General features: G+C 42.4%; 1 protein-coding gene across 1 annotated transcript in view; it reads left to right on the plus strand.

The window, feature by feature from the left end:
• The window catches only part of rasa4 (RAS p21 protein activator 4), a 72,835-nt gene that overhangs the window by 37,366 nt on the left and 21,202 nt on the right, over positions 1 to 14,267 (plus strand). The window contains exons 9-11 of the mRNA XM_029699911.1: positions 3,835 to 3,952; positions 5,845 to 5,998; positions 8,501 to 8,565. Of these exons, the coding sequence (XP_029555771.1) occupies positions 3,835 to 3,952; positions 5,845 to 5,998; positions 8,501 to 8,565 (337 nt within the window). The remainder of the gene's footprint in view (positions 1 to 3,834; positions 3,953 to 5,844; positions 5,999 to 8,500; positions 8,566 to 14,267) is intronic.

Here is a 14,267-nt window from a genome sequence, read left to right on the forward strand (position 1 = left end):
CTTTATATTTTTTTACCGATAATACACTATTCCTAAATAATTAATCGTTATTCATGAATCTTACACAAACAATTTTACGTTTTGGGCAGTGTCTGCATGGCAACCCATTGAAAGTCGGTTTTCACCAGAAGACTTTGATCAACTCTGTGGTAAAATTCTCAGATTAAGCCTACGTAATCCTTGTCTTCTAAAATTATCTTCTTTCTTCCCACTCTTTTCAGCCAGTCAAGCTGTTGTTTACATTGTCTTTTAAAAAAATAAAAAATACCACCTCTGGACTTCCTCTTGATTAGATTTCTGACAGGCGGTTGCCATCTGGGGCCTGCAGTCTTGTTGACTAGTCGTGTGTGTTTTGTGCCAGGAAATTATGAGTGTCAAATCTGGATCACTCATCCAATCCTTTATATGCCAGCTCCTCAGTAGAGGGTTGTGAATCCTCCAACCAGGATTTCGGGAAAGTTACTGAAATTTTGAAACCCTAATGCAGTGCTGTGTGGGCTTGTGGATATCTTTTAAATGGTTTAGCTTTTTTTCCCCCCTGAACTTTACAAGCCTTTATGTTCTTGATTTCTTACCACTTTGTACTATTCCCTCAGCTTCACCAAGCACCCTAGCTTCTATAAAATTAAGATGGTTTTGCTCACAGTGCTAGTAAGACTGTCAATTTTGTTCCATATGGCTTGATGAGTAACTTTCCCTAATTTAAATGATAATGCCAGAGAAGCCGGTATTTGGAGGATATATTAGCACGGGTCGTGTCCGTAGATGCAGAACAAAAAGACTGAATGACTGGGTCTCTGGCAACCGAACCAATAGAACGAACGACCAGCTGGCTTGGGAGCAACCCTAGATTTGTTTCGGGACTATATCTTGTGGAAGGATGAAATAGTATGAGGGCAGACAAACTGTGCCAATATATCCTCCAAACACCAGCTTTGAGGGAATTATCACTTTTATACAACAGGTAACCAACATATTCAAATAATGATTTACATATTTATATGAAAAATATATTTTGATTTAATTTATTCATGCTATTTCATCCTTCCACAAGATATAGTCCCGAAACAAATCTAAGGTTGCTCCCAAACCGGCTGGTCTTTCGTTCTATTGGTTCGGTTGCCAGAGACGCGACCCAGTCGTTAAGTCTTTTTGTTCTGTATCTACCAACACGACCCAGTCGTTAGTATGGCAATGAAACATTTAGAACGGTCTGGCAACGTTCTTATACCTTTCTTGCTAGCTAGCCAAGTACGGCTAACTTGGTCACGTAAAACAGTGCAGACAGAATAACAACTGTATCTGCATTTGTTAAAGCTGTTTTCTAGTGACATTTATTTGGATACATCCATAACAATGAACTAATGAGGCACGATTTTGCCTGGCATAGAAAATGTGCTCTCTATTTAGGACACTGTTCAGAGGAGCTAGCCAACAACACAGCGAACACAACTTCAAACTGAGCTGGAAAGACAGCACACTAGCTGCACTTCGTTTCAGTGCACTTCGTTTTTCCAATTCACATTTCTTTGTATATATCCATAAAAATGATGCCAGCTGATTTTATGATTTCGACTGGCTGAGAAACACTGCCTGCCTCTCTCGCCCCGACACCCAACCCCTACACGTTCATTACTATGGTACAGTTGGAGATAGAATTTGAATATTGAAACAATGTTGCAAATGTCAGAGAGAGACAGCAAGGCTTATACAAATCTCCACTGTTGAAAAATAAAAGTTAGTTTAAAAGAAATGTGAGATGATGTCTAGATGCTTTTTATAGATTGCGCAGTCAGATGGAATAGAGTAAATTGGAATTTTAACATCGAAGATTTAGCTGGTGCAAATTTGTGTAATATACACTTGCTGGAATGCGGTTTTAACCAATCTGCATTCAGGACTAGACCCACCCATTGTATAAATAACCACATTCCACAGTCTGGGCCATTCTTACCACTATTGGAAAAGTGTTTTTCAGATCTTTTTTCCACTTTGTATTTTGGCCACACATAAAGGTTGACTGTGTTGTCGTGCTGAATGTAGTCTGTAACGTACTTGTATAGTAGGGTGTGTTCAAAACATTGTCTGACTGTCTTTTTAACACACCCTGAAATTACAGCCCTTACATTGTTTATATACAGTACCAGTCAAACGTTTGGACACAGCTACTCATTCAATGGTTTTTCTTTATTTTTTACTATTTTCTACATTGTAGAATAATAGTGAAGAGAGAAACTATGAAATAACACATATGGAATCATGTAGTAACCAAAGAAGTGTTAAAGAAATCAAAATATATTTTATATTTGAGATTCTTCAAAGTAGCTACCCTTTGCCTTGATGACAGCTTTGCAGACACTTGGCATTCTCTCAACCAGCTTTATCTGGAATGTTTTTCCAACAGTCTTGAAGGAGTTCCCACTTATGCCCAGCACTTGTTGGCTGCTTTTCCTTCACTCTGCGGTCCAACTCATCCCAAACCATCTCAATTGGGTTGAGGTTGGGTGATTGTGGATGCCAGGTCATCTGATCCAGCATTCCATCACTCTCCTTCTTGGTCAAATAGCCCTTACACAGCCTGGAGGTGTGTGTTGGGTCATTGTCCTGTTGGGAAAAAAAACGATAGTCCCACTAAGCGCAAACCAGATGGGATGGCGTATCGCTGCAGAATGCTGTGGTAGCCATGCTGGTTAAGTGTGCCTTGAATTCTAAATAAATCAGACACTGTCACCAGCAAAGCACCCCCACACCATCACACCACCTCCTCCAAGCATTACAATAGGAACCACACATGCGGAGATCATCTGTACCCCTACTGTGCGTCTCACAAAGACATGGTGGTTGGAACCAAAAATCTCAAATTTGGACTCAGACCAAAGGACAGATTCCCACCGGTCTATTGCTCATGTTTCTTGGCCCAAGCAAGTCTCTTCTTCTTATTGGTGTCCTTTAGTCGTTGTTTCTTTGCAGCAATTCAGCCATGAAGGCCTGACTCACTCAGTCTCCTCTGAACAGTTGATGCTGAGATGTGCCTGTTACTTGAACTCTGAAGCATTTTCTGAGGCTGATAACTCTAACTTATACTCTGCAGCAGAGGTAACTCTGGGTCTTCCATTCCTGGGGCGGTCCTCATGAGAGCCAGTTTCATCATAGCGCTTGATGGTTTTTGCGATTCCTCTTGAACAAACTTTCAAAGTTCTTGACATTTTCCGCATTGACTGACCTTCATGTCTTCAAGTAATGATGGACTGTTTCTTTTTGCTTATTTGAGCTGTTCTTTCCATAATATGGACTTGGTCTTTTACCAAATAGGGCCATCTTCTGTATACCAACCCTACCTTGTCACAACACAACTTATTGGCTCAAATGCATTAATAAGGAAAGGAATTCCACAAATTAACTTTTAACAAGGCACACTTGTTAATTGTAATGCATTTCAGGTGACTACTTCATTAAGCTGTTTGAGAGAATCCCAAGAGTGTGCAAAGCTGTCACCAAGGCAAAGGGTGGCACCTTTGAAGAATCTCAAATATAAAATAAAATATAATATAAAATGTTTTTGGTTACTACATGATTCCATATGTGTTATTTCATAGTTTTGATGTCTTCACTATTATTCTACAATGTAGAAAATTGTAAAAATAAAGAAAAACCCTTGAATGACTAGGTGTGTCCAAACGTTTGACTGGTACTGTATATATTTTAAGATATTTATGTTTGAAGATTTTTTTTATTTATTAATTTTATTTGTATTTTCTGCAAGGGTTTGTCCTCAAAATATTTTCCTTTGTTTTGATATGACTTCCCGTTAAGTTCTTTTCTACTCTGTTCCAGGGGCACTCTAGGATCTCTGCGCCTGCAGCTGCGCCTCCGAGATGAGACGGTCCTGCCCTCCGGCCACTACCAACCACTTACGGAGCTGCTGTGCCAATCCGTGGGCCCCCATCTTAACGTGAGCACCAAGTCAATGCCACTCCTCAGTCTCTCAAGTGTCGCCTGGGTTGCATAAGATCAGGGGTAATCAGCTCCGGTCCTCGAGGGCCACAGGCCATGTATGCTGGTTTTCAACCTTTGCATTTTAACCAGAGACTGAATGAACAGTTTTTCTAAACTATTTTAAGTAAATTAAATAAACTCGGCAAAAAAAGAAACATCCTCTCACTGTCAACTGTTTATTTTCAGCAAACTTAACATATGTAAATATTTGTATGAACATAAGATTCAACAACTGAGACAAACTGAACAAGTTCCACAGATGTGTGACGAACATAAATGGAATAATGTGTCCCTGAACAAAGGGGGGGGTCAAAATCAAAGTAGCAGTCAGTATCTGGTGTGGCCACCAGCTGCATTAAGTACTGCAATGCATCTCTTCCTCCTTATGCACTGCACCAGATTTGCCAGTTCTTGCTGTGAGATGTTACCCCACTCTTCCACCAAGGCGCCTGCAAGTTCCCGGACATTTCTGGGGGGGAATGGCCCTAGCCCTCAACCTCCGATCCAACAGGTCCCAGACGTGCTCAATGGGATTGAGATCCGGGTTCTTTGCTGGCCATAGCAGAACACTGACATTCCTCTCTTGCAGGAAATCACGCACAGAACGAGCAGTATGGCTGGTGGCATTGTCATGCTGGAGGGTCATGTCAGGATAAACCTGCAGGTAGGGTACCACATGAGGGAGGAGGATGTCTTCCCTGTAATGCACAGTGTTGAGATTGCCTGCAATGACAACAAGCTCAGTCCGATGATGCTGTGACACACTGCCCCAGACCATGACGGACCCTCCACCTCCAAATTGATCCCGTTCCAGAGTACAGGCCTCGGTGTATCGCTCGTTCCTTCGACGATAAACGCGAATCAGACCATCACCCCTGGTGAGACAAAACCGCGACTCGTCAGTGAATAGCACTTCTTGCCAGTCCTGTCTGGTCCAGCGACGGTGGGTTTGTGTCCATAGGTGACATTGTTGCCGGTGATGTCTGGTGAGGACCTGCCTTGCACCAGGCCTATAAGCCCTCAGTCCAGCCTCTCTCAGCCTATTGCGGACAGTCTGAGCACTGATGGAGGGATTGTGCGTTCCAGGTGTAACTCGGGCAGTTGTTGTTGCCATCCTGTACCTGTCCCGCAGGTGTGATGTTCGGATGTACCGATCCTGTGCAGGTGTTACACATGGTCTGCCACTGCGAGGACGATCAGCTGTCCGTCCTGTCTCTCTGTGCGCTGTCTTAGGCGTCTCACATTAGACATTGCAATTTATTGCCTTGACCACATCTGCAGTCCTGGCACAATCACGCAGATGAGCAGGGACCCTGGTTATCTTTCTTTTAGTGTTTTTCAGAGTCAGTAGAAAGGCCTCGTTAGTGTCCTAAGTTTTCATAATTGTGACCTTAATTGCCTATCGTTTGTAAGCTGTTAATGTCTTAACGACCGTTCCACAGGTGCATGTTAATTACTTGTTTATGGTTCATTGAACAAGCATGGGAAACTGTGTTTAAACCCTTTACAATGAAGATCTGTGTATCTTTTCTATCTTTGAAAGACAGGGTCCTAAAAAAGGGACATTTCTTTTTTTTTGTTGCGGAGTTTAATGTGCTTGGTGTTAATCCTGATTCAAAGAATCCTATATTGTGTTGATTTACTGCATGGTATGTGGCACAATAAAATGTGCCTCTTAGCAGACTGTTTAATCCATAGCAATTTACAGTACAGAATTCATTTTTAGTAGGTGTACCTCTGTAGGAAATGAAAACCAAAACCTTGATGTTTCCAAAGCCGTGCTCTTACCACCTGAGTCACACAGGACCACCAGCGCTTGTGATGATAAATCTTGGCTTGGTATCATAGGGCAACTGGCCAGATTTGATCATGCTCATCGATGAGACCACTACAGCCGAGAGTCGACAGGAAGTGGCCTCCAACCTGGTGAAGCTCTTCCTGGGTCAGGGATTGGCGAAGGAGTTCCTTGATGTTCTCTTCAAGCTGGAGTTGGACAAGACTAGTAAGTCAGACTTCACACACCTAAATGGGAGTTGGACAAAACTTGTGTTCAGCACAGCCCAATAATGTGGAATGTTTAGATTTAAATATATTATGTCAAATGAGAACAGTCCTTAACTGTGGTGTATTGGCCATATACCACACCCACTCGGGCCTTATTGCTTAATAATACCAGTGTTGGTGAATACTCTTTTCTGATTGCCTAGAAGGGCATTATAGAATGAACATTTAAAACCAGATAACAGGACAGAAAAGGTAAACCAACAACCACACAAACTGAAATTGGATACATTGTAAACATGTTCAACAAGGAAAAAAATGCCAGCTAGCATTCCAAAAACAAATCAGACACATATTTTTTGGGAGCATCAGATGACCTAACGCGGTGAGTGACGAACATGCATGAATTCATCCTGTCCCCTCTGCCGCTAAAGCTGTCAAATCCTCCCATGTTTCTAGTTTGACTAGCTGTTTTCATGCAATGTAATGTGATCTCATAATTAACAGTCTGTGTTGATGAGTGTCCTGACGAGAAGGCTAACTTTTTTTTACAGGTTTGTTATTAAGCCACATGAAAGTTCACATGTTCCAGAAGGCATTTCTGCTATAAAAAAAACATCTTGATAAAAACAACAAAAAAAACGTTAAAAAGCCTCTCCTGTGAAGTAATGATGTGCGACATACGCCTAGCTTCTTGAAACTGGTCACACAGATCCTCCAAATACCGGCTTCAAGGGCATTATCACTTTTATACAACGCGTTATGAACATATTCAAATAATGATTGACATTTTCATTTTAAAAACATTATTTTTATGGATTTATTTATACGATTTGTCCTTCCACGAGATATAGTCCCGACACACATCTAGCGTTGCTATCCAAGCCAGCTCATGCTATTGGTTCTATCTATTTGTGTTCTAAATGTATGGGCACAGTTTACAAACTGAAGCTGTAATGACAGCAAACTACAGTGAGGGAAAAAAGTATTTGATCCCCTGCTGATTTTGTACATTTGCCCACTGACAAAGAAATGATCAGTCTATAATTTTAATAGTAGGTTTATTTGAACAGTGAGAGACAATGACCCAAAACACACAGCCAAGGCAACAAAGGAGTGGCTCAAGAAGAAGCATATTAAGGTCCTGGAGTGGCCTAATCAGTCTCCAGACCTTAATCCCATAGAAAATCTGTGGAGGGAGCTGAAGGTTCGAGTTGCCAAACGTCAGCCTCGAAACCTTAATGACTTGGAGAAGATCTGCAAAGAGGAGTGGGACAAAATCCCTCCTGAGATGTGTGTAAACCTGGTGGCCAACTACAAGAAACGTCTGACCTCTGTGATTCCCAACAAGGGTTTTGCCACCAAGTACTAAGTCATGTTTTGCAGAGGGGTCAAATACTCATTTCCCTCATTAAAATGCAAATCAATTTATAACATTTTTGAAATGCGTTTTTCTGGATTTTTTTATTCTCTCTCACTGTTCAAATAAACCTACCATTAAAATTATAGACTGATCATTTCTTTGTCAGTGGGCAAACGTACAAAATCAGCAGGGGATCAAATACTTTTTCCCCCCACTGTAGCTGCATTTTGTTTTTTTTATTATTGACATTTCTTTGTATACATTTTATCCATAAAAATTATGCTGATTTTAATGATTTCGACTGGCTGAGAAAAGCTCCCATCCTGTCTGTCTCAGAAAGCTTGAGATCAACTTTCAATATTGAAACAATGCTGCAAATGTAGGAGAGACAGACAGCAGTTATTACAAATCTCCGCTGTTGAAAACCAATTGCTAGTCTTAAAGAAATGGGAGATACTGTCAAGATGCTTTTTACAGTGTATATCTAGTATATAAATTGCCTGGCTGAGCTGATGAGACAGTGGATTGCTCAGTCAGATGGAACAGAGTAAATAGGCATTTCAACGTCATAGATTTAGCTGGTGGTTATTTGTGGAATACACACCGGCTGGAATGTGGTTTTAACCAATCAGCATACAGGATTAGACCCATCTGTTGTATAATTCAATGGCTATGAAGCTAATTATTTTGAGCTGCTTTTGAAAGCAAAAGTCGAATTGAAAACATTGGCATTGTTGAATTAAATTTTCAAAATAGCAAGCAAGGAGGATGCTTTGGTTTACTAAACTAGCAAGTCTGTTTGGTTACCACGTCAACTACTGTAGCTAGCTTGTAAACTTTAAGTGTGACAACATCCACTGAAGTAGCTAGTACACTTGCAAGCTACTTCAGGGGATGTTGTCACATTTCTACTGGCAAATGAATGCATTTCAAGCGGAAAATGTAGATTTATATCCATGGTATAAAAGGGATAATAAACTCAGGACTCTATGCGTTGTCTCGAAGATACCATCAACGGAGTTGCATTAAGTTCCACTCAGCATCCACGTCGTGCTATATTTTCCTGAGTACGCATAGCCCCTCGTTGATTATCCCTTACGTATTTCATTGCTGGCTGTTCTTTTTGATCTCTTTCCTCAGGTGAACCCAACACCTTGTTTCGCAGCAACTCCTTGGCATCGAAGTCCATGGAGTCATTTTTAAAGGTAAACCCTCTTTCCAGCAACATGTCTATATACATATGCCTTCAGAAAGTATTCAGACCCCTTGACTTTTTTGTTGTTGTTGTTAGGTTACATCCTTATTCTAAAATGTATTAAGTTGTTTTTTTCCCCTCATCAATCTGCACACAATACCCCATAATGACAAAGCAAAAACAGGTTTTTATTCAAAATAATAACTGGAAATATTACTTTTACATAAGTATTCAGACCCTTTACTCAGTACTTTGATGAAGCACCTTTGGCAGTGATTACAGCCTCGTCTTCTTGGGTATGACGCTACAAGCTTGGCACACCTGTATTTGGCAAGTTTCTCCCATTCCTCTCTGCAGATCCTCTCAAGCTCTGTTCGGTTTGATGGGGAGCATTGCTGCACAGCTATTTTCAGGTCTCTCCAGAGATGTTTGATCGGGTTCAAGTCCGGGCTCTGGCTGGGCCACTTAAGGACGTTCAGAGACTTGTCCCGAAGCCACTTCTGTGTTGTCTTGGCTGTGGGCTTAGGGTCGTTGTCCTGTTGGAAGGTGAACCTTTGCCCCAGTCTGAGGTCCTAAGCAGGTTTTCATCTGTACTTTGCTCTGTTCATCTTTGCCTCAATCCTGACTAGTCTCCCAGTCCCTGCCGCTGAAAAACATCCCCACAGCATGATGCTACTACCACCACCATGCTTCACCGTAGGGATGGTGCCAGGTTTCCTCCAGACATGATGCTTGGCATTCAGGCCAAATAGGTCAGTCTTGGTTTCATCAGACCAGAGGGTCTGAGGGTCTTTAGGTGGCTTTTTAGCAAACTCCAAGCGGGCTATCATGTGTCTTTTTACTGAGGAGTGGCTTCCTTCTGGTCACTCTACCATAAAGGCCTGATTGGTGGAGTGCTGCACAGATGGTTGTCCTTCTGGAAGGTTCTCCCATTTCCACAGAGGAGCTCTGTGAGAGTGACCATCGGGTTCTTTGTCACCTCCCTGACCATTGCCCTTATCTACCGATTGCTCAGTTTGGTCGCGCGGCCAGCTCTAGGAAGAGCCTTGGAGGTCACAAACCTCTTCCATTTAAGAATTATGGCCACTGTGATCTTGGGGACCTTCAATGCTGACAATTCCTTTAACCTCATGGCTTAGTTTTTGTTCTGACATACACTGTCAACTGTGGGACCTTTATATAGACAGGTGCGTGCCTTTCCAAATCATGTCCAATCACGTTGTAGAAACATCTCAAGGATGATCAATGGAAACAGGATGCACCTGAGCTCAATTTCGAGTCTCATACATAAGTATTCAAACCCTTTGCTAAGGTATTTCTGTTTTCACTTGGTCATTATCGAGTGTTTTGTGTAGATTGCTGAGGCTTTTAGAAAATGTAATCAATTTTACAATAAGGCTCTAACGTAACAAAATGTGGAAGAAGTCAAGGGGTCTGAATACTTTCTGAAGGGGGGGCGGTGTGCGTGCGGTACCAGTCAAAAGTTTGGACACCTACTCATTCCAGGGTTTATTTATTTTTTTACAATTTTCTACATTGTAGAATAATAGTCAATACATCAACAATGAAATAACACACATGGAATCATGTAGTAACCAAAAAAGTGTTAAACAAATCCAAATATATTTTATATTTTAGATTCTTCAAAGTAGTTACCCTTTGCCTTGACAGCTTTGCACATTCTTGGTATTCTCTCAACCAGCTTCATGAGGTAACCTGGAATGCATTTCAATTAACAGGTGTGTACTGTTAAGTTAATTTGTGGAATTTCTTTCCTTAATGCGTTTGAGCCAATCAGTTGTGTTGTGACAAGGTATGGGTGGTTTACAGAAGATATCCCTATTTGGTAAAAGACCAAGTCCATATTATGGCAAGAACAGCTCAAATCAAATTTTTATTTGTCACATGTGCCGAATACAACAGGTGTAGACCTTACAGTGAAATGCTTACTTACAAGCCCTTAACCAACAATGCATTTTTAAGAAAAATAAGTGTTAAAGTATGAAGTAAAAAAATAAAGAAAACACTAAATTTATTAAGGAACATCAATAAAATAGCAGTAGTGGGGCTATATACAGGGGGTATCGGTACAGAGTCAATGTGCGGGGGCACAGGTTAGTCAAGGTAAGATGTACATGTAGGTAGGAGTAAAGTGACTACAGGGGGGAAAAAAGTATTTGATCCCCTGCTGATTTTGTACGTTTGCCCACTGACAAAGAAATGATCGGTCTATAATGTTAATGGTAGTTTTATTTGAACAGTGAGAGACAGAATAACAAAAAAATCCAGAAGAACGCTTGTCAAAAATGTTATAAATTTATTTGCATTTTAATGAGGGAAATAAGTATTTGACCCCCTCTCAATCAGAAAGATTTCTGGCTCCCAGGTGTCTTTTTTCAGGTAATGAACTGAGATTAGGAGCATACTCTTAAAGGGAGTGCTCCTAAACGCAGCTTGTTACCTGTTAAAAAAGACACCTGTCCACAGAAGCAATCAATCAATCAGATTCCAAACTCTCCACCATGTCCAAGACCAAAGAGCTCTCCAAGGATGTCAGGGACAAGATTGTAGACCGACACACGGCTGGAATGGGCTACAAGACCATCGCCAAGCAGCTTGGTGAGAAGGTGACAACATTTGGTGCGATTATTCGCAGATGAAAGAAACACAAAAGAACTGTCAATATCCCTCTGCCTGGGGCTCCATGCAAGATCTCACCTCGTGGAGTTGCAATGATCATGAGAACAGCGAGGAATCAGCCCAGAACTACACGGGAGGATCTTGTCAATGATCTCAAGGCAGCTGGGACCATAGTCACCAATAAAAACAATTGGTAACACACTATGCCGTGAAGGACTGAAATCCTGCAGCGCCCGCAAGGTCCCCCTGCTCAACTCGCCGTGTTTGGAAGAGGAGGAATGCTGCCTATGACCCCAAGAAAACCATCTCCACCGTCAAACATGGAGGTGGAAATATTATGCTTTGGGGGTGTTTTTCTGCTAAGGGGACAGGACAACTTCACCGCATCAAAGGGACGATGGACGGGGCCATGTACCGTCAAATCTTGGCTGAGAACCTTCTTCCCTCAGCCAGGGCATTTAAATATGGGTTGTGGATGGGTATTCCAGCATGACAATGACCCAAAACACACGGCCAAGGCAATAAAGGAGTGGCTCAAGAAGAAGCACATTAAGGTCCTGGAGTGGCCTAGCCAGTCTCCAGACCTTAATCCCATAGAAAATCTGTGGAGGGAGCTGAAGGTTCGAGTTGCCAAACGTCAGCCTCGAAACCTTAATGACTTGGAGAAGATCTGCAAAGAGGAGTGGGACAAAATCCCTCCTGAGATGTGTGCAAACCCGGTGGCCAACTACAAGAAACGTCTGACCTCTGATTGCCAACAAGGGTTTTGCCACCAAGTACTAAGTCATGTTTTGCAGAGGGGTCAAATACTCATTAAAATGCAAATCAATTTATAACATTTTTGAAATGCGTTTTTTTTAAATGTTATTCTGTCTTTCACTGTTCAAATAAACCTACCATTACAATTATAGACTGATCATTCCTTTGTCAGTGGGCAAACGTACAAAATCAGCAAGGGATCAAATACTTTTTCCCCCACTGTATGTGTGGATAATAAACACTGTAGCAGCAGTGTAAAAATGCGGGTGGTGGGGGCAATGCAAATAGTCTGGGTAGCCTTTTGATTAGCTGTTCTGGAGTCTCACGGCTTGGGAGTAGAAGATGTTAAGAAGGCATTTTGACCTAGATTTGTCACTCCGGTACCACTTGCCGTGTGGTAGCAGAAAGAACAGTCTGTGACTAGGGTGGCTGGAGTCTTTGGCAATTTGTAGGGCCTTCCTCTGACACTGCCTGGTATTTAGGTCCTGGATGGCAGGTAGCTTGGCCCCAGTGATGTACTGGGCCGTACGCACTACGCTCTAGTGCCTTGCGGTCGGGGGCTGAGCAGTTGCCATACCAGGCAGTGATCCAACCAGTCAGGATGCTCTCGATGGTGCAGCTGTAGAACTTTTTGAGGATCTGGGGACTCATGACACATCTTTCCAGTCTCCTGAGGGGGAGTAGGCATTGTCGTGCCCTCTTCATGACTGTCGTGGTGTGCCTAGACCATGTTAGTTTGTTGGTGATGTGAACACAGCTCTCAACCTGCTCCACTATAGCCCCGTCGATGAGAATGGGGGTGTGCTCGGTCCTCCTCATCCTGTAGTCCACAATCATCATCTTTCTCTTTATCGTGTTGAGGGAGAGGTTGTTATCCTGGCACCACCCGGCCAGGTCTCTGACCTCCTTCTAGGCTGTCTCATCATTGTCGTGATCAGGCCTACCACTGTTGTGTTGTCGGCAAATGTTACGTTGGTGTTGGAGTCATGCGCGGCCACTCAGGCGAACAGGGAGTACAGGATGGGACTGAGCACACACCCCTGAGGTGCCCCTGTGTTGGGGATCAGCGTGGCAGGTGTGTTGTTACCTACCCTTAACCTCTACAGGATCGGTGTCCCTAAACTGGGACTGTTGTTGCTAACGTGCGCTAATGTGACTAGAATGACATTGTAAATAACAGCCAACTTTCCAGGACATAGACATGTCTTATATGGGCAGAAAGCGTCAAGTCTTGTTCACTAAAGGCAGTGCCCAATTTACAGTAGCTATTACAGTGAAAAAACACCATGCAACTTATCACGGCAACTCGTTTGATACGTTCACCTCTGAAGGTAAATAATGTACCTACATTCAGTGATCTTGATCTGATTTGTCCTCCTGAGGGTCCCAGAGTTAAAATATAGCATAGTTTTTTTATTTTTATCAAATCCATTTTCATATTCAAAATGTACGAACTGGGTTCTACAGTTTGCACACACTGCTGTCACCTGCTGGTCGAAATAAACATTCCACCCAAACTCCAACCTGATTGTATGGCCTTTCTATTGCATGTCAAAGATGATGACAAAAATCATTTTTGGCAAAGGTGTATGTAAACTTCCGACTTCGTGTGTGTGTGTATATATCTTTTTGAGCAGTATATATATATATATATATATATATATATATATATATTGCTCAAAAAAATAAAGGGAACACTTAAACAACACAATGTAACTCCAAGTCAATCACACTTCTGTGAAATCAAACTGTCCACTTAGGAAGCAACACTGATTGACAATACATTTCACATGCTGTTGTGTAAATGGAATAGACAACAGGTGGAAATTATAGGCAATTAGCAAGACACACCCAATAAAGGAGTGGTTCAGCAGGTGGGGACCACAGACCACTTCTCAGTTCGTATGCTTCCTGGCTGATGTTTTGGTCACTTTTGAATGCTGGCGGTGCTTTCACTCTAGTGGTAGCATGAGACGGAGTCTACAACCCACACAAGTGGCTCAGGTAGTGCAGCTCATCCAGGATGGCACATCAATGCGAGCTGTGGCAAGAAGGTTTGCTGTGTCTGTCAGCGTAGTGTCCAGAGCATGGAGGCTACCAGGAGACAGGCCAGTACATCAGGAGATGTGGAGGAGGCCGTAGGAGGGCAACAACCCAGCAGCAGGACCGCTACCTCCTCCTTTGTGCAAGGAGGAGCAGGAGAAGCACAGAGCCCTGCAAAATGACCTCCAGCAGGCCACAAATGTGCATGTGTCTGCTCAAACGGTCAGAAACAGACTCCATGAGGGTGGTATGAGGGCCCGACGTCCACAG

The sequence above is a fragment of the Salmo trutta genome, chromosome 19, assembly GCF_901001165.1.
Source record: "Salmo trutta chromosome 19, fSalTru1.1, whole genome shotgun sequence".
Taxonomy (NCBI): domain Eukaryota; kingdom Metazoa; phylum Chordata; class Actinopteri; order Salmoniformes; family Salmonidae; genus Salmo; species Salmo trutta.